The sequence below is a fragment of the Trachurus japonicus genome, chromosome 5, assembly GCF_045865225.1.
Source record: "Trachurus japonicus isolate A0001 chromosome 5, Traja_1.0".
Classification (NCBI taxonomy): Eukaryota; Metazoa; Chordata; class Actinopteri; order Carangiformes; family Carangidae; genus Trachurus; species Trachurus japonicus.
In genome coordinates this window covers 23,588,100-23,614,868 of record NC_140911.1, presented here as the reverse complement: position 1 = coordinate 23,614,868, position 26,769 = coordinate 23,588,100, and the positions used below count along the sequence as shown (strand labels likewise).

General features: G+C 42.4%; 5 protein-coding genes across 6 annotated transcripts in view; 2 read left to right on the top strand and 3 right to left on the bottom strand.

Annotated features, from left to right (window-relative positions):
* LOC146987577 (protein FAM107B) overlaps positions 1-26,769 on the top strand; it is a 104,030-nt gene that overhangs the window by 9,870 nt on the left and 67,391 nt on the right. The window lies entirely within an intron of this gene.
* LOC146987587 (haloacid dehalogenase-like hydrolase domain-containing 5) lies at positions 1,176-6,273 on the bottom strand. Its single transcript, XM_085778064.1, has 9 exons — positions 6,197-6,273; positions 5,322-5,513; positions 5,122-5,234; positions 4,901-4,994; positions 4,454-4,487; positions 3,754-3,928; positions 3,494-3,670; positions 1,564-1,744; positions 1,176-1,467 (listed from the first exon to the last, which is right to left on the bottom strand). Exons 1-9 carry the CDS (start codon positions 6,251-6,253, stop codon positions 1,270-1,272), a joined length of 1,221 nt encoding a protein of 406 aa, XP_085634190.1. The 5' UTR covers positions 6,254-6,273; the 3' UTR covers positions 1,176-1,269.
* Positions 9,087-15,537, bottom strand: isy1 (ISY1 spliceosome associated protein). Its single transcript, XM_085776798.1, has 11 exons — positions 15,409-15,537; positions 14,106-14,128; positions 13,354-13,405; positions 13,209-13,274; positions 12,869-12,911; positions 11,273-11,385; positions 11,029-11,146; positions 10,814-10,936; positions 9,626-9,738; positions 9,413-9,502; positions 9,087-9,317 (listed from the first exon to the last, which is right to left on the bottom strand). The coding sequence occupies exons 1-11, from the start codon at positions 15,409-15,411 to the stop codon at positions 9,210-9,212; spliced, it is 852 nt and encodes a 283-aa protein (XP_085632924.1). The 5' UTR covers positions 15,412-15,537; the 3' UTR covers positions 9,087-9,209.
* LOC146987585 (histone H2A-like) lies at positions 18,209-18,693 on the top strand. The gene has a single exon (XM_085778063.1). The coding sequence runs from the start codon at positions 18,235-18,237 to the stop codon at positions 18,652-18,654; it is 420 nt and encodes a 139-aa protein (XP_085634189.1). The 5' UTR covers positions 18,209-18,234; the 3' UTR covers positions 18,655-18,693.
* cnbpb (CCHC-type zinc finger, nucleic acid binding protein b) lies at positions 19,929-25,007 on the bottom strand. Of its 2 annotated transcripts, none has more exons than XM_085776796.1 (5): positions 24,516-25,007; positions 23,212-23,328; positions 22,691-22,756; positions 21,018-21,216; positions 19,929-20,911 (listed from the first exon to the last, which is right to left on the bottom strand). In XM_085776796.1, the coding sequence occupies exons 2-5, from the start codon at positions 23,312-23,314 to the stop codon at positions 20,794-20,796; spliced, it is 486 nt and encodes a 161-aa protein (XP_085632922.1). In that variant the 5' UTR covers positions 23,315-23,328; positions 24,516-25,007; the 3' UTR covers positions 19,929-20,793. The 2 variants fall into 2 exon arrangements, with proteins under 2 accessions (XP_085632922.1, XP_085632921.1); XM_085776795.1 differs by having other exon boundaries at positions 24,949-25,007.

Genomic DNA, 26,769 nt, shown 5'->3' with positions numbered 1-26,769 from the left:
CACATTCCGCAGCATTTCTGAGGTCAGAGGTTGTTTAAACTCATCTCTGACTTCAGGTGTTCACAAGTGCTTTAAAGATCTGTTGAATTCATTAAAACCCACAGACCTCCTCCAGAGCATAAGCAGTCAGCCGGTACCAGGTCCCATGAGGATTATTCAGCACCAGAGACCAGTCACACCTGGACCCACACAGTCAGAGTCTGAAGTCAGTAGTCCAGACTCTCTAGCTGATTGTACCTGACTATACCTAGCTTTTCCTGATTTACCTGACTGTACCTGACAGCATATGACTTCACTGTACCTAACCATCTCTGACTCCACCTGACTGTGTCTGTCTGACCTGACTACGCCTGACTGTTGCTGACTGCACTGGACTAATATCCAACTATACCTTATTTACCTGACTGCACCTGCCTTTATCTAACTGTACCTGATTTACTTGACTGCACCTGTCTGACCTGACCTAACCTCACTTTTCTGTTACAATAAGTAAAAATATAATTGAAACTTTTAGTCCAAAACTTAATTTTCCCACATTTCCCCACATCACACTATTCTGTACAGGATGGTGACAAAGGACTCTGACTGAAAGCTCATCAGAGCTAATTTATTTTGATAAATGGACAGTATGTTGTGAATCTAAACCATATCTAAAGTGACATAAAAAAGCTCTGTCTCTCACTCAAAATCTGTCCTGCTGCTGTCACACAGTCAGATGCCTATGTATCCTAAAAAACAGACATAGTTGACACCTCAGACAGGAACGCAGTGCATGGAGTGCTTCTTGGGTGTTGCAGAAAAGTGTATCCCTCAGGTGCTCTTCAGTTGGGGAGATCCATAAAGAGTTGCAGACAGAAAACCGAGGCACTCATGAGGGTACGACCAATTAAAATGCCTTTATTGGTACATGGCTAATCTATTAAAAGCGAGTCAACGCGTTTCAGCCAAACTGGCCTTCGTCAGGACAAAAGTGAAATTTCACTTTTGTCCTGACGAAGGCCAGTTTGGCTAGATTAGCCATGTACCAATAAAGGCATTTTAATTGGTCGTACCCTCATGAGTGCCTCGGTTTTCTGTCTGCAACTCTTTATAGTTGACACCTCTTCAGGTCATTTGAAGTGAATCCGGTCAGGTGTCAAGGTGGAGATGTCAAGAGTCAGAGGTCAGATGTCAGATGTGAGGAGTCAGAGGTCAAACATTATGTGTCAGGGGTCAAATGTCAAGAGTCAGAGGTCCAATGTGAGGTGTCAAGAGTGAGATGTGGTCTTGTCAGAGGCCAGGTGTCACAGCGCCCTCTTGTTGCAGCAGCAGGTCAACAGCAGCTTCCACATCCTCCACCATGTGACTTGGTTCCACCAGGTCTGGCTCCAGGACCAGGTCTCTGTGACCATGGATCACTTTCTCTGTGATGGTGCTGCTCTGGTTACTTGGCAACGGCGAGCGAGGGTTATAGACACCTGTGCACACCTAAAAACAGACAGAATAGCTCTGAGTATCTCAGTGTCAAAACAAAACCACAGTCATTATTACGGAGCTAAGACCAGAGACATGTGTTTGTCGTACCAGTATTGAGTGACACTGAGCAGCAGCAGACACCAGCTCCTCCTCCTCTGGGACCACCATCGTCACCTGACTCCCTGTTCCCTGGGCAACAACCTTGGTGCTTGTCGTCACATTAGTGTGCTGCTGAGCCAGGTAACGGTTGTACAGGTTAGCACCGTAGATGTCTGTCATCAGGTTGTCGCTAGGTAACAGTAAGAGAAAGGATGGGTTACCCAACAACATAGACATAACTCTCAAGTCTTTCCACTTACGTTTCAAATCGAGTCTTATACTTTGAGTTGAATCGTAAACAAGTAAATAATACATAATGCTTCGACACAAACTATAATGCCATTTCTACGACAATTACCCACAGCAGTAACTAATTCAATTGATGCAAGTCAGACTAGTTTCTGTTTGTGTGTAGGTGTCAATTTGCTAGCATTTCTTTTCTACATGTGTGTTTTTTGATTTTATTGAGTTAAGTCTGGAGTTATTGAGTGATGATTCATTTCTTTGGCCACATTTGTAGTTTCTTAAAAACAGTAGGCTATTGAATCTTAAAGCAGATATCAGTGGAATGTTTTTGTTAATATAAGTCCTAAATAGTCCTATTTTCCGTCAGCAATCACTTACATGAAGTATTTCAGCCTAAACACGAGTCTCTCCGTCACTCTGCTCTGCTGTAACCCGAGGAGAAAATTTTCCTTGTGGGATACAAGTGTTATCCAATGAGGGGAGAGAACGGCATGAAGGGCTGTGTGTGCAGCCAAGGGATGCGCGTGAATGTGGTGACGTAGCACGAGGACCAATTGATGCCTGACAAGGGCGGGGGCTGCTAACTCATGGTGCGTTCAAGGAAACTCGTACTTTGTGTTTTTCCTTCCTGTGAAGTCATACCAGTTCGATCTGGTACGAGTTCACGGGTCGGAAGTTACGAGTGGCCGTTATAGGGAACTTTCACAGACAACAGGACGGTAAAAACACGAGCTACGGGTTACCTGGAACGCTACCAAGTCGTAGTTGTGACTTGAAGCTGTAACTTACGGTTTCAAAAGCCTGCCTTGAACACAGCATTAGCCGAAACGGCCGTGCCACTGATATCTGCTTTAATGTACTGGTGAACGTTGAGAGACAGAGCAAAGACATCTTCCGTGTTTCTAGCTGAGTGATTCATGTTGGTTGTTAACCTATAGGTGGAAAAAAGGGTGAAATAAATTGTTATAGGCTAATATGGTGTTATCAGATGATCAGAAACAACAACCAGAACTTCAGTCTGATTTGTGTGGAGGTACAGGAAGCTAGCCATACAGGCCTTAGTGTCACTGAACAAGACGTACAACAGGGAGCCATTTGTGTATTAAAGCAGAAGTAAGCGATCTGGTCGTTTTGGCTAACTTCCTGTCAGCCGATGGAGTTAGCAGTCCCCGCCCTCGTCCCTACGTCACCACATTCACGCGCATCCCTTGGCTGCACACACAGAGAGGACCGCCCCTTTATGCCGTTCTCTCTCCTCATTGGATAAAGATTGTAGGATACCAGGAAAGTTTTCTCCTCGGCTTACAGCAGAGCAGAGTGACAGACAGACCCGTGTTTCGGTCCAAACACTCTATGTAAGTGATTGCTGTCGGAAGATATAACTATTTAAGACTTATATTAACACAAATAATCCGCTTACTTCTGCTTTAATGGTGCTAGGACTGAAATGGCCAAGAGTATGGTAACAGACACAAACTGCATAGGGCCCAAGACTGAGCCTTGGTGAACTCCAGATAACATGACATGTAGGTAAAGAACTAGAATTGTCAAAAAAGACTTTAAATCAGAAAATATAAGAAGGGCAACGTATATGGTGTCATGAACAATTTGGTCACCCGATAAGGTAGACAAGGTGCGGCAAACAGTTTGGTTACCCAACAGCAGGCTATGGCATGATGAACAGTTTGATTACCCAATGGCGTAGATGGTGGTTAGCTTGCGGTTGGGATTTTGCAGCCGTAGAAGATGCTCAGCGTACTGGTACGTGAGTAAACTAGGTTTTCCAAGCAGCGCCTGGTACTGCAGCTCCCGGCCCGTCATCTTCCTGTAGACGGACTCAAGGCACAGCATGAACATCCCATGACCAAACCTACAGAAACACAGTGGGGATCCAGAACTAGAAAGATGTATCACAGGCCATTGATATTATTATGGTTTGGTTTTGCCAGTTACCGTGGAGATGGGGCTTCAGCCATCCACATCAGGTCCATGTTACAGGCGAGAACTGGCAGCTGAGCCGACAGGTGAGAGTCATACTCACAACCAGGGCTGCCATTGGTCAGGAGCACGTCAATCAACAGTTGCAGGTTTGTCTCCCATCTGATTGGCTCTCCGAAGAGGACAATTGCTATGGCAACACAGGAAGTAAGTGATAGGTTAAGTGCTGTGAATTCAGCGTCTTTAGCCGATAGAGTGCCGAAGCGGAAGCAGGAAGTAACATCGCCATGGGTCCTCAATTCGGGAAAAGTGTCCATGTAAGTGAACGGGAGTCAAAATTTTATTTCGTGATCTGATTGAATTGTGTCATGAGTGTTTCTCAGTAGACTACATAATTTATCATTTGTTTATTATGATGCCTTTTATGTGTTCATTTCCATACTACTCAATGAATTTTTATTTACACTCAATGAGGATATGTTGAAAACCCTAACCCTATTTAAGTTTTCTGAGATTATGGCATAAAATAGATGAAGTGTTAACCAAGGTAAGGAGAAATAATGAAATCTGAACACTGCACATCAACTATTAAAGCTAAAATCACAGAAAGGCCAAAATAGTACTTGAAATATGAATTATAAAAATAAACTAAACATAAAACACTGTATTTAAAGAAACCAATAAAACTGTGTAGTTGTGTATTTGTTAGAGTTACCTTCTATTTTGGGAAGAGTCTCCAGGAGAGATGACTGAAACAGAACAAACATTTACAGCACAATTACATTTTTTCTCTTTAAGCCTTTTTAGAGTGCAGTTGACACCTCACATTCTATGAGATTACATTATTTTACTAACATTTTATTATATGACATGGTGACAAGATGTGAATGTAGATGAATGAAATGCATGTTGTTATATGTTACTACATGTTTCTTGCTCTATGCTACAGCAACTGCAAACAGTAATAAAGCAATGATCAGAGACAATTAACCCAAATTGCGCTCCATCAGCTGACTGATATCCTCATCTTGTTCCTCTGCAACTATTAGCCACATGGACTATTTCTGAGATCTGAAGGACCATTTGAGATAAATCCTCTTTTATCCTGCAGAGAGCTAATACTCCTGCAGCAGGTGTCACCCGTCACCGGGGCGATACTCACAGATAGTTTGGGTCTTCTGTTGTGGTCGACCATATCCAGAAGAGGGTGATGTTCTCTGAGCTGATCGATGCTCACCACCTTCTGGAAACCTAAACTGACGATGACACAGTCAAGGCTTCAACACAATAGAAAACCCATTCAATTTCAAGTGTAATATCCTTTTTTATACAGTATTTTGGGCTTTTGAACCTCAGAGGTCAAAGGTCAACTGTGAAGGATACGTGTTGGCAATGTCGGTCACTGGTCCTTGTCCGGACACCAGGACACACTTGTCATGGAAATTCTTCATCATTCGCAAAGGACTATGGGAGAGAACCACCTGATCTGGAGAAATCTACAGAGAGATAGAGAGGTCACATGATTGTGATGGTCCAATCACAGCACAGCGCAACAAAGCCATGGCTTCACCTGTCTGTCTCACCTGGACGTCCAGTAGGTTAGATAGCTGCTGTGCTTTATGATTTCTTTGACAACTTCCTGCGTTGGTGACAAAAACGACTGGAAGCAGGAAGTTGTTGTTCCGGTCCAGGAGCTTTTGAAAAGCTCGACGAGCAGCTGGGATCACTTTGCCACCACGGAGCAGGACGCCGTCCACATCAAAGAGGACGCCCGCCTGGTAGAGACAGAGACAGCAGAGACAGATTTGAGAGACATTTCAGTCATTTCAGCAAATAAATCGCTCTCTGGCTCTAATTTATTTTCATAAACTTGCTAGATCCTACTTGTTTCCTCAATGTAAAACACAAGACAGACAGACAGACAGACAGACAGACAGACAGACAGACAGACAGGCAGATAGACAGATAGACAGATAGACAGATAGATAGATAGATAGATAGATAGATAGATAGATAGATAGATAGAAAACATATAAAACAACATATATGATTTATAAATCACAGAAAATACAAAAAACAAATTGAACCCCACCCCAACCCCCAGCATTGCTAGAACTTGGCAGGAATGCAAGCACCAAAAAAGACTTCAAAAAGTAGTATGTTAAAGACTATAAGTGTAATTGTTAGAACATTTTAGCCCCTTTTTCTGACTCAAGACAAGTTCGGTATTAATTTATCCAAATACAGATGCACAGAAAAGATCAACTTTTTGCCTCTGGACATTATTCACTACTAAACTAGACTTTAACTGACTTGTAACAGAAAATAAATAAATAAATAAAAATACAGGTCCCCATAGGGAAGGAGAGTTCCCAGAATGTCAGTAATTTATTATGTGTCCCCATAAAGCACACATGCACACACACATACACACACACACACACACACAGACACTTACCTGTCTGCTGGTTGACATGTATCTGATCGACTGCTGCAAGAAACTCCGGCACCACATGACTGGTCTGTGTGTGCGAGAGCTGCAGCGTGCCGCTAATTTATCCTACCACAGCTGTGACCTCATCTGGAAGAGGGAGTGGCTACAACATGTCAGTGATGTCAGTGAGAAAAACTACAATACATTATTTAGTAAACAGCAGCAACAACAAACTGTCACAGAGCAGAAGAAACAGTAAACTATCTCACAAACTCTCCTCAGTGGGCAAAGTCAGCCACAGAGACCAGATACCACAGCTGGACTGGTGTTTGCTGGTCTGTTGTATGGTTGACTTGACAGTGAAACATGGTGTAAATTTAACTCTAGTATTTGTTTTTTACGCTCTGCTGGACCATCTGTGAAGTCCTCCCAATGTGTTCTCTGTGCGATGATGTTTCTTTTGATTTTACACAAATGTTCAACACTTTTTTATTCACTTATTGGCTAATAATGACCATAATTAATTATGAATTGAATTGAATTAACTTTATTAATCCCGAAGGAGGGAACTTTGTTTGTCCCAGCAGCACACAACAATAAAAAAGCAAATACACAATAGATCTATACACTTATAGATCTATCTCTCTGCAACACAGGACCAGGACACAGTTCATCCTGAGGGGAACATGAACATCTCAACTACACACACCGTGTAGGTTTCAGTTCGGAACCAGGTGATGGATCAAAATTAACATCTTCAGAGTCAAGCTAGAAGTTTAACTAAAAAAGCTAAAAAGCTAAAAGCTAAACCAATAACACACAATAACATGTGCGTGCATGTAGGCAAACATCAATTATAAGGAAAACACACAAAACACATTACTTGTTATAACTACTGGACACATTTACATTTGTTGCCTGTGCAAGTCCATCTTATTGAAGTAAGACCCTTTCATTTACATAGATATAGATTGAATTACATTCAATTGTCTTATTTTACCGTCCTGCTCTTTAAATGTTGATTTAAAAAAACAGAATGTTTGAGGACATGAGAGACTTTAATACTACTGAGCCACCCAGCTGCAAAGTCAACACTGCAGAGTAACACACACACACACACACACACACACACACACACACACACACACACACACACACACACACACACACACACACACACACACACACACACACACACACACACACACACACACAGCTACTGATTAAATGTGGCTGATGGCAGTTTTCTCTCACATGACATCACATGCAGCATTCAGCCATTAATCAGCCAATCACATGCTGCAGCAGACTGCCACCAATCAACCAATCAGCTGCCAGATTGAAGCCACATGATAAAACACAGAGACACTCAGGAACCTGAGGAAGCCGGACTAGGACACAGACACAACTCTCACCAAGTAATTTGACAACGCTGTATTTGTACATTGTAATGCAGAAAAACTAGATTGGGATTGAAACCATGGTCACTTATATAAATATAAACATTTATATTGAACACAATGGAAACAGAATGTTCAACAGCAGATTAGTAAATGAATCAATCACTCTCCAGTAGTTGCAAAGTTTCTCAGATGTCACTGAAGCGTTGTTACTGTTCTGTAATCAGCTCTCAGCTGAGTTTAACAGAGCTAATAAAACACCTACATTATACTGCAAATATAAATAAACAACATGAAACTACAGATGTGAAGTAAATCTGAGTAAATATTCTGAAAAAGTAAAACTGGGTCTAAATCTGAAAAATCTTTTATAATAAAAAGACATCATTTAAAATGATAAATAATACGTAATAAAATGTTTAGAAGTAACCTGACTTATGAGGTAACACTATGTGTACTGTTGTCAATCATTACTGATGTACCAACATGAAGCAGAGCGGTCGGCTGAGCTGGAGTAAGTTTTAACTATGTTCAATTATATTGTGGGTAATTTAATCCAGTTTATTTTTATGAGAAGACCATGTTGTGTTCTTCGTGTCGTCTCTGCAGCCGCCTGAAAGACGATGCAAAAAGTCAAACCTTCTCTTTCAATTACTTTTAAAATTTACAAGGCCTTCAATAATGTACTTGTGTACTCTGTACTGGTATAATGTACATTTCCCACCATTGCTGCTGCTGCCACATTGTCAGGGATTTAATTGCTGCTGTGGTGTCGTCACCTGCATGAAACACAGATGCTCAGTGTGGGGACTAATTTATACATTCCTCAAATTTGGGCAGAAAACTTTATTACGTGTCAAATCCAGGTTTTTAAAGCCGAACACGGATGCCTGCACCCCAGTGTACACAAGTGCACGTTAGTGCTGCACGATTTGATGAAAATGTGCGATTGCGATTATGGTGGAAAATATTGCGATTTGCGATTGCGATTACGATATTGTAAATTAATGCTGTAAGGAGTCTATTTGCTTGATTATCAAGCACAGCACAGGAAATAACCATATTTTAGGAGTGTATTTCTCAAATAATAAGTGTTTCCTTACAGTATCTTTGTATTAAATAAAAATAGGTAACTTTTTGGGCTTTTATGCCTTTATAGATAGCACAGTTGAGACAGACAGGAAATGGGGAGGCAGAGAGAGGGGGAACGACATGCAGCAAATGGCGCCCAACGCGGGACTCGAACCGGGGCCGACCGCAGCGAGGACTGTGCCTCTATACACGGGGCGCCCGCTCCAACCACTACGCCACGCGACGCCCCTAAATCCAGGTTTTTAAAGCCGAACACGGATGCCTGCACCCCAGTGTACACAAGTGCACGTTATCACCAACACTGATTTTGGCGACGACGTTAGCTGTGATTGTTGGTTTTCAATACTTTTATGCCTGCAGACAGACATGCTGTAAACAAACTTCTCACAATATGTAGGAAACAAAACACGACAAGAACAAACTGATCTTAACAAAGTTTTAATAAGAAATGGGCTGAGAACAAAAAAGCCGATATTTACATAAACATTATCACAGACAGACGGACAGATGAACGACAGACAGACAGACAGACAGACAGACAGACGTTAGAGTCCCAGTAGTGTCCTGGCCTCTTGGCTCTGAGCCTGAAGAGTCTCACTGGCGTAACGCTGCAACAACTCCATCTTCTTCCTCCTCACCAGAGCCTCCTCCACCTGAGAGACAGACAGGTCAGAGAGGTGAGTAAATGCTACTTATGTTAATAAGGTGTGGGCGACCGACGTGTAATGAGACAAACACTGAGTCTCACCTCTTTCTGTGATGGAACAGGTACGTGTGCGAAGAAAGCGATTCCTCCCTCCTCTCCCTCCTGCTCCTCCCGGCTCTCGTCATCATCAGGCTGCAACAGTGACACAAAACAAACACACGCGTTAACAAACACCATCAAGGAAACCTGGGAACGCCTTTACTGTTGATCTGAATGATTATTTTAAAAGATAATCCCAGCGAAGGGATGGCTCACCTCATCATTGTGGACGGTGTAGATGTTCTCCTCCTCTTCCTCCTCTGGTTGTTTCTCTCCAGAGACACGAGATTCCTTCTCTGTTTTCCACTTCTGCACTGCGTCTAACACAGCTACATAAACACACACATTCGATTATTGGCTTGTTGTGTATCAGTCACTGATCGACACCGTCGTCTGACAGCAGCTTCTCCTACAGCCTGAGATATTGATACCTGATACTGAGGAGACTCTGTCATTACTGTATATCCTGCTTCAAGGTTCTTTTCTGACTGAAAATAGTTTGATTAGACTGAAAAGTAACGTGACCGGACTATAAAATAATCAGACTGGACTACTGAATAATCTAATTAGGCTTTATAATAATCTCATTGCACTATAAAATAACCGTACTGCACTATAACATAATCTGACAAAACTATTAGATAACGTGATTAGACTGTAAAATAATCTGATTAGACCACACAATAACCGACTGGACTACAAAATAACATGGCGGCACAATAAAATCATCTGACTGAACCGAAAAAACATGAGATTAGACTGTAAAATCATCAGGACTTCACCTGGTCAGACAAAAAAAATTCAGATTGGACTGCTGAATTATCTGCATTTCAAAAATCACATGAAGTAACCTGATCCGACTGATCTGATTGCACTTTAAACAATCTGCTTAATCCAGTGGTTCCCAACCTTTTTTGGCTTGTGACCCCATTTGACATTTCTGGCGACCCCGTCAATCAAGATGTGCCAGCTATTTTTATATGCTGCATTTTATTTGACCTCGATTTATATTCAAGAAACTTAAAGTATAGAATACAGTTGCTTAAGATTGTCTGTGGTGTTTTTAATCAGAATTTTTAAAAGAATAATAATTAGTTAAAAAGAAATCAATTACTAGACATTTCAGGCGACCTCACGTGGGGTCCTCCTGACCCCAAGGTTGAAAAACACTGGCTTAGTCTATATTATAGTCTGATTGCACTATAAAAAAAAATCTGATAGCGCTGTCAAATAATATGATTGTACTAAAATATTTTGACTACATTATAAAATAATCTGACATCAATCATCTAGCAGCAATATAAAATAATCTAAATAACCACACTGCACTATGAAATACTCTGGACTGTAAAATAATATGAACTAAACTAATATTGACTTCACTGCACTATAAAATAATCTCACCTTGTTTTTCATACTGTGACTCCAGAGGAAGCAGGACTCCATCGTCTTCGTCTCTATACCCATAATACTCTGCATCCACCTCCTTCATCAGCTCCGCCCTCGTCTTCCTCAGTGCTGGGGCAGCTGGGGGTCACATGATCAGTGAGGACGGGTCAAACGAGGGCTCAGTGCAGGTTTTTACCAACAGTCTCATAGAAACAGAAGAGTTTACGTACGCTCCTTCTCAAACAGCTCTCTGACTCCCGGCAGGTCTCTGGCTGCTCCAAAGTATTTGTAGCCTCTGTTTCCTGGAACCTCCTTCCCCTCGTGGTCCAACATCCTCGGACCAACGCGCTAGAACACGAACACACCAACGACAGCCAGTTTTATTGATTAATCTGCTGATTGTTTCCCTCATTAATTGGTCAATTGTTCTGTTTATAAATTGTCACAAAAGTCCTTATATACTATATCATTTACCGCATAGTCGGGTCCTCCCAGCTCTTTGATTCGCACTTCCCAGTGACCTTTCTCTCTCAGCAGTTTATTGATCTCATCATTCAGATCCCGAATCTTGAACTCCCCCAGACCGGCTGGACAGAGACAGACACACACAGTCAGACAAACGCATCATCTCAGTCATCATCTCTCATGCACACATGATAAAATCGGTTTAATGAACCGTAAAACAGAAATGCGAGACGGACGAGTCATCTCAGATAAGAATTAAGCAATATTACCCGAGAGGGTGTGCTTCAACGTCATTTGAGCACGACGGTGCGGGCTCCTCGGTGCGCCGAGGTCCGCAAACATCACCGAAGTGCTCAAATTACGTTTAAGCACACCCTCGAGGGTAATATTGCGATTATACAACAATTACCAACAAAATAGAGCGTATAATTAAATAAATATTCATGTTGATGGACGTTTTGCTCTCAAAATTTAAAGTTTTTTGCGAGTGTGCTTCCCGTTTCCATGGAAATAAATGGGGTCTGACTAATAACTGAAACACAATCAGTCACGTCAGTAGACTCCTATGTGTAATGGAACCTAGTTCACCTCTACAGCAAATAGTCCGAACCTTAGTAACGACCTAGCAACAGAAATGATTTTCTAGTCCCAGATGAGTGAACTCTGAGCTGACGTTCATGTTTTAACGCGGTCTCGGACTTTCCTGAACTAAATCAACACTGCACAAACTCGCCCAAGTTATAACAAAGATGCCGTTTTTTTTCCGTTCACAGATGTAGCTTCTACAACCGCAAACTCTGCATGTAAATGAAGTTATAGCGCTGTGTCGCCGACACAGCTGATAGAGAAAGCCAAACGATTACTCCAGATTATTTAAAAGCCCAAAAGGCGCAAGCGAGAGAGAGGGAGAGAGAAACATACAGGTCATCACCTCAGCTCCAGGCCATATTTTAAAAAACATATTCACCGCGATCACAACTCGTGTCTCTCCGACTTTGTAACGTTACACACATGGGAGGGAGACAATCCTCTCGGCTGTAACGGGGAAGTTTACAATATATTAACAAAAAATAAAATAACATAATTGTTCTACAAATGTGACTTTGGCAGCTGTCAGGAACAACTTACAGGAGGTCAATGTAGTTTGTGATTTATTTTCACAAGTAATAAATGACGTTTTTCAAAATAAAAGGGGGAAAAGTCCATGTTGCCATGGAGATGTGTAAACAACATGACATGGCAAAGTAATATTTTCAGTGATAAGTCAGCCGTGCTGTAATGCTGATTTGAGCACGTTCTAAATGTCTTATTGACCAATCAGATTGCTTGGTCGGAACTACTTGTTGTATAACAGTCAATAAAGTCTGTTACACACGCGGTTGTTTTGTTTTTGTTGCGAGTTGTGCTCCTTTGCCAGTATGGTTCCAGCATAACCTCTTTTGGAAAGTGTTGGTCTTGAGGAATCCTTACGATTAATTAACCGTGGCGTTTAATACTGTCGTTAATTGTGAAGACAAGTAATGGTGACATCCTTAGTGAAGTCTGATCTGAGGACTCTGTATTAAAGTCTCTGTAGCGTAAAGCAGAAGGTCGGTTTGAACTTACCGTTCTGGATCTGCGCAACTTTCTTTGAGATTTCACTGATGATCTGAAACACAAACATCAGACAGATGAGAGCTGCAACAGTGTAGCGAGTTCTACTGTGGTACAGCCAATACTGAAATGTCCCAGCAATAACAGTCTCATAGATTAAACTTCAGGTTCAGCCAAAAAAAAAGAGAAAAACTTCAGGTGAAGCTAAATCACTAATAATCTGCTTTGTAGAAACCTGGTTAAACAATCAGCTGCTGTGATACAAACACAAAAACTGAGGATCATGGGTACTGTAGTCTTTACTGGCAAAACCAAAAACTGGAGCTGAGGCCAGCACTGTAGTCAGTCGTACCTGTCGTCTCCATTTCTCAGCTTTAGGAAGTTCACTGCACTCTGATGCCAGAAAAGGTCTCCGCTCCTGCAGAGAGAGAGTCGGGTTAGATCGACTGATCCATAGACAGACTGATAGATGCACTGATGGACTAGTAGAGTCTCACCTTGACTTTTCCCTCCTCCAGCTGAGCCTGTCTGAAACGAGCCAAGGCCGTCCTGAGAGACAGAGTCGCAGAACCCAGTTAAAGAACAGGAGAACACAGGGAGAACCACAGCAGATGAACAGATGGACTCTTTATCATGTGGCTGCAACTGACAACTATCTATACCTTCAATTAATCTGTCAGTTATCCTCTTTATTAACCAATTAGTTCTGAACCGATTGGTGTGAAAAATATCCCTCTCATCTGATAATGACTGATTATAACAAACACCTAATATAACACACCATTTACACTGATTCTGGTGTTAAATAAAGGAAATGATTTATCCACCAATCAAGAAATTAGTCAGGTGAATCCACAATGCAAGAACCTTAACCCGAGCTAACGGCTAACATTCAACATCGCTGTGAGGAGGAGCTCGACCATTCAGCTTTATTTTCTCTGGCTGTGCAACACAGTCACACTGTTCATAACTGAATGTGGCTAATTTTAACACAGAGCACATAAATTCATCCTAATAAACTCATAACGCTCGTTCTGCTCCTCATTACAGACTCTAAATAAAGAATAAACTTGCATCTGGCTGCTTTCCTGCTCTCTTCAATACAAACTGACGGACATGATCATGGTACGACTGATGATAAAACTTCCTCCATCAGCCGACAACACTGAAACCCGTTACTGTTCTGCTGTGGTAGCTCATAGCGGCCGGTACGACAGGTAAACTGCTGCAGGTGTGTTGTTGTACTTACATGGCCTTCTCAGCATTCCTCGCCTGCAGAAACACAGACAGACAGTTAGAATACAATCACTGCAAATAATCAATACAAAATGTTTCATGCATTTTATAATTGTGAATTCTTAAAGTGCACTCTGATGCCTGGAGTAAACCGAACAGGATGAAGCTGAATGTTTATATGGTTTAAGATTTGTTTAAAGTAAATCAAACGCAGGTGAATGCATCATCTGACTGGTGCAACGGCCGCAGGTACAAAAGCATTTCTGTTGTGATTTGTTTTTCCACCTCAGCTGAAGGTGAGAGGTCACGACGAGACCGCCTGACAATTTAGTTTATGGCACTTTTGTTTTTCAGAGACAGGTTACCACAGCATGGCACAGATTCAATAAAGTCCTGAAAACACAGATTGACCATGGTTTATCAATGTGAAAACAGACTGGCATCTTGTATCCAATTTAGAATGAATGACGGCCCTGAAATACTTGAGGCTTCCTACAGAGCCACGCCGAGTCCCTGAATGTCCGAGTCCGAGTCCCTGTAGTTTTTATCAAAAGTGTATTTTAACAGGGGGAGAGACAGAATATCAACAACAAAAAACCCAGAAATAATATCATTATATAAAATTACATTTCCATTTGATCAAGTGAAATAAGGACAAAACTCATTTTGTCAGTTCATTTCTAATATTAGTGGTAATTATGGTGGCTAATGGCCAGGATCATGGGACAGTAGGCTGCAACAGTTATATTAACATGTTGAATATAAACGTTTCACGGCCACTTGCTTTAAACTGATTTAATGTGGACACTAGGAAAGCTGATCAGACTTTTTCATGACTTGAGATCTCACCACAGTGAGTCTGAACTTGTTTTCCCTCCTCCTGTACTCAGAGCTGTTGTATTGTTAACCACGAGTCTGTCTGGGTTGTTTTTATTTTTGCCTGATTACTTAACTTTTCACACACAGTAATATGAATATGTAGACTGTAAATAATGCAATTTTGAAATTTACTAATATGATAATTTAGCATTAAAGCTGGAGGCTAATTCACATTTAATTGATCCTCATTGACTTGGGTTACAGAAGAGATCTTCCATTTACTGATCACATGTACCAGTGACTGACTGAGGGAACAGGAGAAACGTTTTAGTTTAAGTCCCGATGAGGCTGAAACTTTTCCTGTGATGAGACCGTTGCCTACTGAGCTACCGTGCTAGCAGGCTAACAAGCTAACAAGCTAACAAGCTAACCGGAGATAAACGCTACAGAGGCAAATGGAAATGTGAGTCAGGCTGCAGGTCTGCTCCGCTGCTTACCATCTCTGTTGTTGGCCTTTGTTTTATTCACGAATCCGGTGGAAAACTGAAGAAACTTCAACCCCAAACGACCAACACACGCCGAAAACACACCGGAAGTCCGCCGACTGCTTCCGGTCTGAAAACGACTGTAGTTCCAAACATTGGTTCCGCTTTGTACCAGCAGCAGCAGACAGACCAGATACAGACCAGATACAGACATAAAGACTGTATAAAAAAAAGATATAGATAGATATAGATACAGACATACAACATTATACAACATACTGCTGCCTCCCGCCTTAGGAGTAAAGTAAAATCAAATACTACTCAAAAGTTTAGCGATGGTTCGGGTCTTTTGGCAAATTTAGGCAAATTCTGAGCAACAACAGGAGAATAGGAAGGCAGGACAGTGACCTTATAATGTTCAATTTGCACCTGTTGGGGATTGAACCAGAGACGTTCTCCATAACTTCTAGAACCAAAGACCACTGTCTATCGCACTGAGCTAATTGGCAAGTGATAATCTAACAGTGGCTTCAAAAATTGAGTGAGCCATTCACTGTCGTGAAGACAGCTTTGAAACCACTCAAAGAAAAGTCAGTTTTTGAGGTAAAATTCTATTCTATTCTATCTATTTTGGTATTTTGATGTATTATCATCAACTCCCTCCTTGGGTATTGAACCCACATCCTCTGACACCAAGAACCAGCTCCTAACTCACTGAGCTAATTGTCTAAGAGTAAGACTTGGTGTGTGTCTTCTCAAATAGACTCAGGGAGTCACAAGCCAGGCAGCAGGTGTCAAGGCAGATTTCAAAAATGGTCAAAATGTCACAAATTGTGTTTCTAAACAAAAATCTGATAATACATAAATTGCATCTTGACAGCATGGAAATGTTGGTGATTTGTTTTTAGTGATAAGTGTTTTGCTTCACAAGAGAAAATCTGATGTTTAAAAATTCCACACTCACATTGACTGCAGTTGTTCCCATGAGAGCAGAATTCAAAATGTTCTCGAAAATTCAGTTTTTGAGATAAAATTCTGATATTTACCAAACTTCATCAACCATGACTCCAAAATATTCTCAATTTTTTTCAGGAAGATTGAAAATGTATTTAGCAAGAATTTGATGGTATATGTTTACAGTACTGTTTACAGTCAAACGTGTTCATGCACTGTAGGCTCAATTTTTGATTGATCAAAAATCCAAGAAACTATTTTTGTGGAGGACAGTCTGAAGATGCTCTGTCCGGACCCTAACAAGAACAACCAGCCCTGCAACAGATGGTCCGGCTCCCACAAGGCTCTGATCTCAACACTGTGGTGTCAGTCTGGGACTACATAAACTTTGTGACGGTGGACACTGAGTCTGTCTCTTGTACCAGGACATGAAACTTTGTTGACTTTCTTTTTCATGTTTACTACACTGTGATTTAAAAAATGAAGGCCTATAATTAAAAAAGATTTTTTTAATCTCATATATTGTAAATTTTAGAGTGTGACCCATTGTCTCAGTATCAGATTTTTATGTTGAATCTTAAAAGTCAGCAAAGAAACAAGTTGGTTGCAAGGATAAAAGTATAAAAGTAAAAAGTATAGCGCTTGTCTCTAAGTGGAAGAATAAAGTTGCATTAAAGCAGAAGTAAGCGATCCGGTCGTTTTGGCTAATGCTGCGTTCCAGGCAGGCTTTTGAAACCGTAAATTACAGCTTCAATACACGACTTACGACTTTGTAGCGTTCCAGGCAACCCACTCGTGTTTTTTCGACCTGTTTTACCTGTGAAAGTCACTATAACGGCCACTCGTAACTTCCGACCCGTGAACTCGTACCAGATCGAACTGGTACGACTTCACAGGTCGGAAAAACACGAGTTACGGGCTGCCCTGAACGCACCATAACGTCTTGTCAGCCGATGGAGTTAGCAGCCCCCGCCCTCGTCATGGATCTATTGGTCCTCGTCCCTACGTCACCACATTCACGGCGTCCCTTGGCTGCACACACAGCCCTGCATGCCGTTCTCTCTCCTCATTGGATAAAACTTGTAGGATACGAGAAAAGTTTTCTCCTCGGCTCAGAGCAGAGCAGAGTGACTGACAGACCCGTGTTTCGGTCCAAACACTCTATGTAAGTGATTGCTGTCGGAAGATAGAACTATTTAAGACTTATATTAACACAAAAATATCGCTTACTTCTGCTTTAATGGAAATACTCAAGTACAAGTACCTCAGAACTGTGCTACTGTCAGTTATAAATCCATCATAAATAAACATAGATTTAGCTGCTATAAATTCCACACATTGTCCAGTTGCTGTGATTTCTCCCTCACAACTTGCAGGCTCTCAACTCACGCAGGTGTTTGGCTTTTGGATAATTGGGATTTTCTTTTGCACGACATCGTGGGTTGTGCATAAAAGTAAAACGTGTTTGCATCACATTAATCTGACAGACAAACGGCTCCTCTTGCTGTGTTATGCATCACAATGTAGGCCTCTGTGAGACTGAGGTTGGCTACACATCCTACAGATATTAAAGCGTCTGTAGAGTTGTAAAATGCAGGAGAGTGAGCCGCCTCCCTGCAGCACGAGGAGCCAGGTGTCATCAATCAGCACGTTACTGCTTGACTTGTATAAAAGTTGTGTCCTGTGTATCAGTGTGTAGCTGCTCTCTGTGTGAAAGGACGTGCCCAGTACTGGTGAGTGCCAACGACCGGTTGGTGTAGTTTAAGCACTCTGGTTAATTTGTGTTTTATCGGCTTCAGTTTTTAAATGTTAATTTGATATTTTAATCTTTTATTCTCCTGTCTGTTATTCAGACCGACGGCCTACTCTCAACGCAAACTAAAGATGTCCGGCCGTGGAAAGAAGAAGGCGCCAGAACCAAAGGCTCACATGTCTCGTTCCGCCAAGGCGGGGGTCACCTTCCCGGTGGGCCGCATCCACAGGCTGCTCAAGAAAGGCCAGTACAGTCAGCGAATCGGCACTGGAGCAGCAGTGTACCTCGCAGCCGTCCTGGAGTACCTCTGTGCTGAGGTCCTGGAGTTGGCCGGAAACGCCAGCCGTGACAACAAGAAGCACCGCATCGCTCCTCGTCACATCTTGTTGGCCGTGAAAAATGATGAGGAGCTCAACAAACTGCTAGGAGGGGTGACGATCTCTGAGGGTGGTGTCATCCCGAATATCCAGGCAAGCCTTCTCCCCAAGAGGACCAAGGGCCCACCCAAAGACGACAGCTCTGCTACAGATGTTCAGTCTCAAGAGTTTTAACCCTGCATGTGCAAGCCTTGGAAATATTTACAATTGTTATTAAATTAAAGTCTATGCTTTTAAATCTATGCTTGTCATGTCTGACACGTGTCTTGTTGTTCAGCTTGGATAAACTGGCTGAGAGCTTCAGTAGCCAGGGACACTTCTCATTTCTCAGGGGTTTTGAGATGTTCTTGACATCCACTAGAACTTGGGTTTCTTCACCTTGACCCCTGGTTGTGCTATTGTGACCTATGCAAAGGTTGTCTGCCTGTGTTGACTCTCAGGGAGTCTACATGTGGAGGTCTTGAACATTTCAACTTGAAAGAGGCATTACTAAAATGTTGACTGAACCCTCAAGTTCAGGATCAATGACGAGGGTCATCGTCTTGGAACACACATCTTTTGGCATCACATTCCTGTTTTAGGTTTGTAAAGGAGAGGGAAAATAATGAAAATGCTGCAAAATTGTAAATGTTCTGCAGTGATGTTTCAACATCACAGAATTTCTTGATGCCAATCACTGCTTCAGTTACTGTAATAGTTACGCAAAGACAAAAGTAAATTCAAGGAAGGTTGACGGAATTGGATTCAGTAGCTACTGTGGGAAGTGTTAGGGACTGTATGTAAATGCTTATCCATCATGCAGTACTGTCAGGATTGGTCCTTAATTTATTCAGCAAGATGGAAATGATCTCACACAGCCAGAGTCACAGAAAACTATCTTCAACAAGAACCACCAGCCCTGCAACAGATGGTCCGGCTCCCACAAGGCCCTGATCTCAACACTGTGGTCTCAGTCTGGGACTACATAAACATACACAGAAAAACATAAGAAAGAAAGAAATTGACCACAAACCAAGTATAAAATCATTACATAAAAATAACAATAATGGGAAACTCCAACCATGTGCTAAGAACCATTAACCATATGATATGGCTGAAATATCTTGTACAGTCACAGTTTTCTCCAATCATGTGTATGATCTCTTTAACCTCAGATTTTACCTTTTGACAACTCTGATTTACTTGAATAATCGTCAAATTACATAAACTCTTATTTTCATCATGCACAAATTTTCATCTGCAGCTTTGTTGAAGATTTTAAATTCTTTTTTATTTTTGCATATACTGAACTACAGTTCGCCTTTTATGGTGGAACCAAACCCCCACATATTTCTGTGTTCTTTTCAGAAAATATCTTGAGTAATTGTTTTTCAACAGCAGCTTTATAAACCTTTTTCTGCTTTAATTGTGCTGGCATTGTGAAATAAACAGATCAGAGAGCGGTGTGGTTCAGCTCCATCCTCTTCCTCCTCCTCCATGTTTTTATTGTCAGGTTAAACTTACAGTCTGCAGTACAACCAAATGACATTTTTTACAGTAGCTCTAAGTGATATATTGTACAAAAATAACATTTGGATCTTTTTTTTTTTTTGTGAAAACATTCTCCTCTCCCCAAACTTAAAGTCAATGTTTTTTGATTTTTTAAAAAATGCACTGTATCATCATCATCATCATTATCGTTATGATTAGTTTTATGTTTCCATCGGTACGTTGCTCCATCTGGTCCAAACAGCAACAAAGCGCATCTTTAACACATGAGTAATTAATGTTCCTTTTGTCACCTGCTGTGGCTCTGATTGGTTTGTTCGTTGTGTGAGGTGATTGGCTGGTTTGCTGGAGGCGGGACCAATCCCTTTTCTGTCAGACAAACATGATTTTGTCCAGATATAGAAAATAAAGTTAATGCTGGAAGGTAAAAACTTCCGTCACTCATTTTTCCCTCCATTATAGTCCCATCCGCTTTAGGACTAAGGGGAGGGGCTTAACTTTTTTTTTTTCCTTTTTTTCTCTTAAATCACTCTACTCTCTCAGCCAATGGGCTGGGCAGAAAGTATTCTTAAAACAAAGCTTTTTACGTCATACACCGCTACCAAACTAAAAACACAGATTCTGTTTGTTCTTTTAGAAATGCAGAGGAAACTTGTTTTTTAGTGTCCACTTCTCCTCCTCCCTCCGCCGGCTCTGACTGGCTGCGGTGAGGCTGACCGACAGGCCTCTCGACCACTGAGAAGAGGAGGATCAGAGGGAATGAATAAAGAGAAAGAAGAGATGAAAGAGAGCGAGGTGCGCAGGCGGCGGCGGCGGCGGCGATAGCTAGGCAGTGGCTTCGATGGTGCACTCCTTGGCCAGGTGTCCCGACTTCCCACAGTTATAGCAGTTCAACTCCGACGCCTTACTGCAGTGCACCGCAACGTGGCCGATTTCCCCACACCTGCAGCAGACACAAGCACAAGTTACAGACGGACTAAAGTAGTGAACTGGCAGCTACACCAGACACCACACGAAACCAAAAAACCCAACCAAACCAGGCGGTTCACCTGTAGCATTTGACCTTCTCGCAGCACTTCTGGATGTGTCCGAAGCCGCCGCAGGAGTAGCACTTCTGCTCGTGGGCGTGGTTGCAGTCCCGTGCCATGTGTCCAGCCTTCCCACAGTTGTAGCAAAGCTGCTCTCGCTCTTTCTTCGGCTCCTTGCAGTCTCTGGAGATGTGACCTCCTCTGCCACAGTTATAGCAGGCTGCAGCGACGACAACAACAGGCTCGGGGTCAGGTGTGTTTAACACTGCACGCTCAGTCCTCAACACTTCATTAGGCTTTTAAAGGGATAGTTCAACATTTTGGCAAATTGGCCCATTGCCATAATCGCTATAGTTTTAGCAGTAGGTTCGTTATCTTTGTTTGTCGGTGTAAGCTATTTTTAGAACGGCGGAGCAGAGCCACGAGCTGCTTAGAGCTGCGCTATGGAGGCTAATGAAATTTCTTGGTTTCCCTCATCAAACTCATCAAATACACAATTCAACAACTCCAAAACACTGTCGTGGACAAGTTGTGACCTGCACATTCACCACGCTATGAGATAATAATGTAACGTTATGAGACGGAGTTGTTTTTTAGGTAAATTCATGCAAAACCGCTGATGCGCGTTGCGTTCAGGGGCAGTTTTTCAGCAAGCAGACTCTGTATTTACCTCTAAAACAACTCTGTCTGGTAACGTTCTGTTATTATCTCATAGCGTGGTGAATGTGCAGGTCACAACTTGTCCACGACAGTGTTTTGGAGTTGTTGGATTTTGTATTTGATGAGTTTGATGAGGGAAACAGAGAAATTCCATGAGCCTCCGTAGCGTAGCTCTAAGCAGCTCGTGGCTCTGCTCCGCCGCTCTAAAAATAGCTTACACCTACAATTAAAGGTAACGAACCGACTGCTATGACTATAGCGATTATGGCAATGGGCCAATTTGCCAAAATGTTGAACTATCCCTTTAAGGTAAATATCAGAGCTTACGTCAGAGCAGGGGCTACTCTGTGAAGGTGCCACTGGTGCTCCGTGATGCTGCCATCACTAATAACACACCAGGGATATGGATCACGCTCCCCCTTCACGTTAGGCAGGAAACCTCAGTAGATTATTTCATTATTTAATGATTTTATTTCTTATTGCTTTTACTGATTTTTCTTTTCTTTTTTTTCTGTGTGTACTTCATATGTCTGACTGTCTGAGTTAACAAATATGACCCTCGTAACAAAAATATGCTGAGTTAATAAACTGTTAACAAGCTGTTTGTCCCAGGCTAATTAAGGTTTGTAAAGTGTTTTCCCGGTTAAGATTTGTTTTTTAAACTTTTGAGCTTGGTCATGATAAAACAATGTTTTGAATGAGGGTAAACACTTGTCAGTTCATATAGGAGAGGCTGTGGTGTACTACAACATGCTGTCAGTGGAAACAGTGATATAAACCTTTCTGTGTTCTGCTCTATTGTTTTTCCTCTTTCTTTTTAATCCGTCGACTGCGAGCCGGACTGCGTTGTAGGACCGACATGATGAACCATCTGTTAACTGATCGAAAAATGTAAAGATCCTTTTGGAGAGACAGTAGGAAAATGTTTGGCTGTTAACTCACAGTCTAATAGGCTCAGTGATTTTCCAGCTGACACCTGTATTTGCCTGAGACAGCAGGTAGGTACTATACACTGCGTGCAGGTGTGTCCTCACCATCCTCAGTCCTCTCACAGTCTCTGGCAACATGTCCGAGCTCCCCACAGCGATAACAGAACAGATCTGAAACACCACACAACAACAACAATAACAACATGTGACTCTTCGGACATCTCAAATAATAAATGATTTTCCCTACCGAATAAATAAAATAAAAAATACTAAACACACAAAACATTAATTTCACGCTTTTTGTTCATGTCTCACTCCTTCACAGTCACACTAATCAGCACAAAAGTACCACAAAACTGAGCTCAAATAGAGAAAAAACATTTGTTTAGAGCTATTTAGTATCAAAACACTACGAAAGTAAGGCGTTTACTGTAATTAGAAGTTTTGAATGATAATGTATTTTCTGGAAAGAGTGGTTATCTGAATCACTGAGTGATGCTTGATGCTGGACTCTGTGCTCTGCTGTCACGTGATTGGCTGATTGCACAGACCAGCAGGTGCACAGACGTTCCTCATAAGGTGATAGGTGAGTGTGTATATTCCACATCTGTCTGAGTAAAAATCACCTTTGCCTCTGCCACGACCTTTCCCCCGCCCTCGGCCGCCACTCGGACAGTTCTTCACCCAGTGGCCACTGCGGCCGCAACCAAAACACTCATTAGTGCTCATCCCCGCGACGACGCCTGGACAGACAGAGACAGAAGAACTTGAATATTACTTATTTAGTCAATCAGTGGTCAAACAAAAAGATAAAACATTTCTATTTTCATAAACAGTCCCCTACAAAATTTCATCCTTCACTTTTCACATGAATATTGGAGCTCCAGATATTGATCTGATGCACCAGATCAGCTGTCTGGGGAGGTGTATGGTGACTCAACACCCTGCAAATTAAAAAATACAAATGAAAGGACACAAACATGCTACAAAAGCAGAAAACAATGTCATCGATTTGACAATACACTGGGGAACCATATCAGTCTCTGAAACACAGGTCATCGGTGGTTGTGCAGTAGGCTATGTGTCACAGAGCGATGTCTCTCTTGTCCACAAACCATCTCTGATATCACATCAGAGCTGTGTGATGTCAGGTTGCATCTTGTGCAGCTACGTGTTAATTTTCAGCAGCTGTAACAGGAAGCGCAGGTCACCCAGACAGACCGGATCTGACCCCTCAACGTCACGGTCACAAGGTGAAACACAGTGATTCGCTGATCTGAGTAGATGTATTTCAGTGAAGTGGTTTTGCTCTGATTTGGTTGAGTTTGTCAGGTTTCCTCAAAATGGGCTTTTCACAGTAAGAACCGTCGTGATGCACTTTAAGTTTGAATCAGACCCTTAATGGAGGAGCCTCAGGACAGAGGACATACATTATTGTTCTGGTGCACTTTGTTCATATTCTTAGTCTTTGCTGTGCATGTTTTAACTAAACAGCTGAGAACTGGGCTGGATTAAAGACTATTGTTGAACTAAAACAAATTATTCTGTTTATTCGTTTCATTACTTCAGAAAACAGTGGCCTATAGTCCAAGCTCCTGTTTTCAGACAGTTAAAAACGCAGACATATTCAGTTCACTGTAACAAAACATTAGAAGAACGGGAAGTTTTGCTTCATTAATCACTTGAAACATCATCAAAACATCAAAACTAGAAATGCTAATTCTCATTGTTTATATTCATGATATGAATCACTTGGTCTGTCAAACTTCAGATTCTGACCAGAACAAGACGGAATCGGAAAATATACTAACGTTACTCAATCAATAATGATCATCACAATAGTTAAAGATGATAAATCGACAGCTGGTCCAGCTCTGATCAGTTTTCTGGTGGCGGTGGACTGGTATCAGTCTGGGAGCGGGTACCAGACCTCTCACGTGGGTCCACAGAGGACGGACTGGTGGTTGTTGTTGTTGTTGTGTTTTCTGCTCCACAGGCGACAGGCTGAGCAGCTCCGCCCCCTCCCGGGCTGCGCGGCCTCACGGCGGCAGCAGCAGCTCCGTGCGGCCGCTGCCCGCAGCTCCAGCTCCCCGCCGGGCTCCGCTGCCCCGGGCACCGCGGCTCTCCCCGCTGGGTGTGCGGCCAGAGGCGGCCGGCCGGGTCTGGCCCGCGGCCGTCATGGTGCCACTGAGCCGCTAGCAGCTTAGCATCGAGCTCCACAGCGGAGGGAACAGCGACACCGTCCGCTCCGCAGCGCCTCCCGGGCGGCTGCGTCGCAGCGGGCAGAGCGGCGCCGCTGCCCGGGGGCGGCGAGCCTCCTGTGGGGTAAAAGAGCGGATCGACCGGCCGGAGCTCAAACTCACCTCAGACCCCGAAACTGTGGTTGTTTGTTTTCTATCCTCCTCTGCGCCACACGCGGTCTGCACACGGCCCCACACCCCTCTCCCTCTCTCTCTCTCTGTCTCTCTCTCTCTGTCTGTCACACACACACACACACACACACACACACACACACACACACACACACACACACACACACACACACACACACACTACTCTGCTGCATTCAGGTACAACATTGTTAAAATATGGGACATGTGTGTTGTTAGTCTGAGGTTTTTTCTTCACCTACAAAATTACTCGACAAAGACACAAACCGCCTCTGTAGCAGTGACAGGTGCAGCTGTGAAGTAACGTGAGTACCGGTGAGTCCGTTTGACCTAATACGTTTTGTCTTTTTCGTATAAAGAAAATAATTAGTGAGTGCTTCTATGTACGTGCTTATGAGACGGTCATGAATGCATCGTGTGCACACGGCCCTGTCGGAAAGTGGAGGGGGCGGGGTCGCGCGGGCCGGGCCGGGGTGGGAGGGGCACGGACGGCTCTCCCAGCTGATGCAGCAGCCGGCTGGTTGTTGTTGTGGCAGCAGCATGGATGTAGATCCACGGGTGGCAGCTGGTAGCATGCAGCTGTCAATCAGCGTGACGCCATCGGACAGTGGAGGAACTCCCTCCGCAATAATATCGACGAAAGATGCGGAAACATCAGGGTTTACATTTTTAATTGGCGCATTTACTCGTTTCCAGAGAAAAGTCTTCCTTTTCCCACTTTTTATTTATTTTACAGACACTTTATGCTCTTTCTTGTTGTAAACGTTACAATGTAAAGTGTTCTGCACAAAACAGCTTAATGGTAACAAATGTAGCCTATATTTTGATGGGCTAAGATAGAATAAAATCATTCTTTGATTTGATCTGATATTATTTCGAACAAAACAAAACAATGTTCAAAAATAAGTAGGCCTAGAGGTAGGCTATATGATCCCAGTTATATGCTGACTTTCAATTTATATGTCATTACTAAAATGATAATGATGATAATGATTTGGATGTGTGTGATTGCCGCTGAGGCTGTTGACAAACTTGACGCTGCTATGTGGCAGCATTTAAAGGGGCATTATACAACTTTTCAGCCTTTTAACTTTCTTAAAGGGATACTTCACCCAAAATCAATAATTTATAATTAATAAATAAATGTTATCTCTGTTTTTAGCCTTGTTGTAGTAGTAGCTCCCAGTGGCTGCACGAGATTTGCTGCGAGATGTTCTTCCATGTTTACATACATCCAATGGTTTACAACAATGAACAAACATCTCGCAGCAAATGTTACGCATGCGCACAAACATCAACAGAGTCACTGGGAGCTACAACAAGGCTAAAAATAGATATCAAATTATTTTTTTCTGAACAACTTTTTCATGTCGCGGCTTCAGGACACTTGGATCAGTATGGAGTATGGAGGTATTTGGATTTTTCATAGTGTGTGTTCCGTTGCCAGCCCAGCCGGACCCCCCCCTGGAACTCCGAAAGTGTTTTGATTACTCCGAATGTTCTCCAAACTCTTCCTTGGCATGACAGTGAGTAGACAATTGGTGAATTATTATCCCTTTAAGAATTGTTTTCAAAATATATGGTGAAATCAAAACATATTTTGGGGGTGAACTGGTTCCAAACCAATTCCTGTGTAGGTATAATAGAGGGATGAATGAAAGTGAATGAAACATGCACATGGATGTGATGCATCCCACAATGTCTGTTTCTCCCTGTGGGTGTAAAAGTAAATTCACATTGAAAGCTTTTTCAGAGGCATTTTATTTACAACTGTTACACTAATGGCTCTCAGAA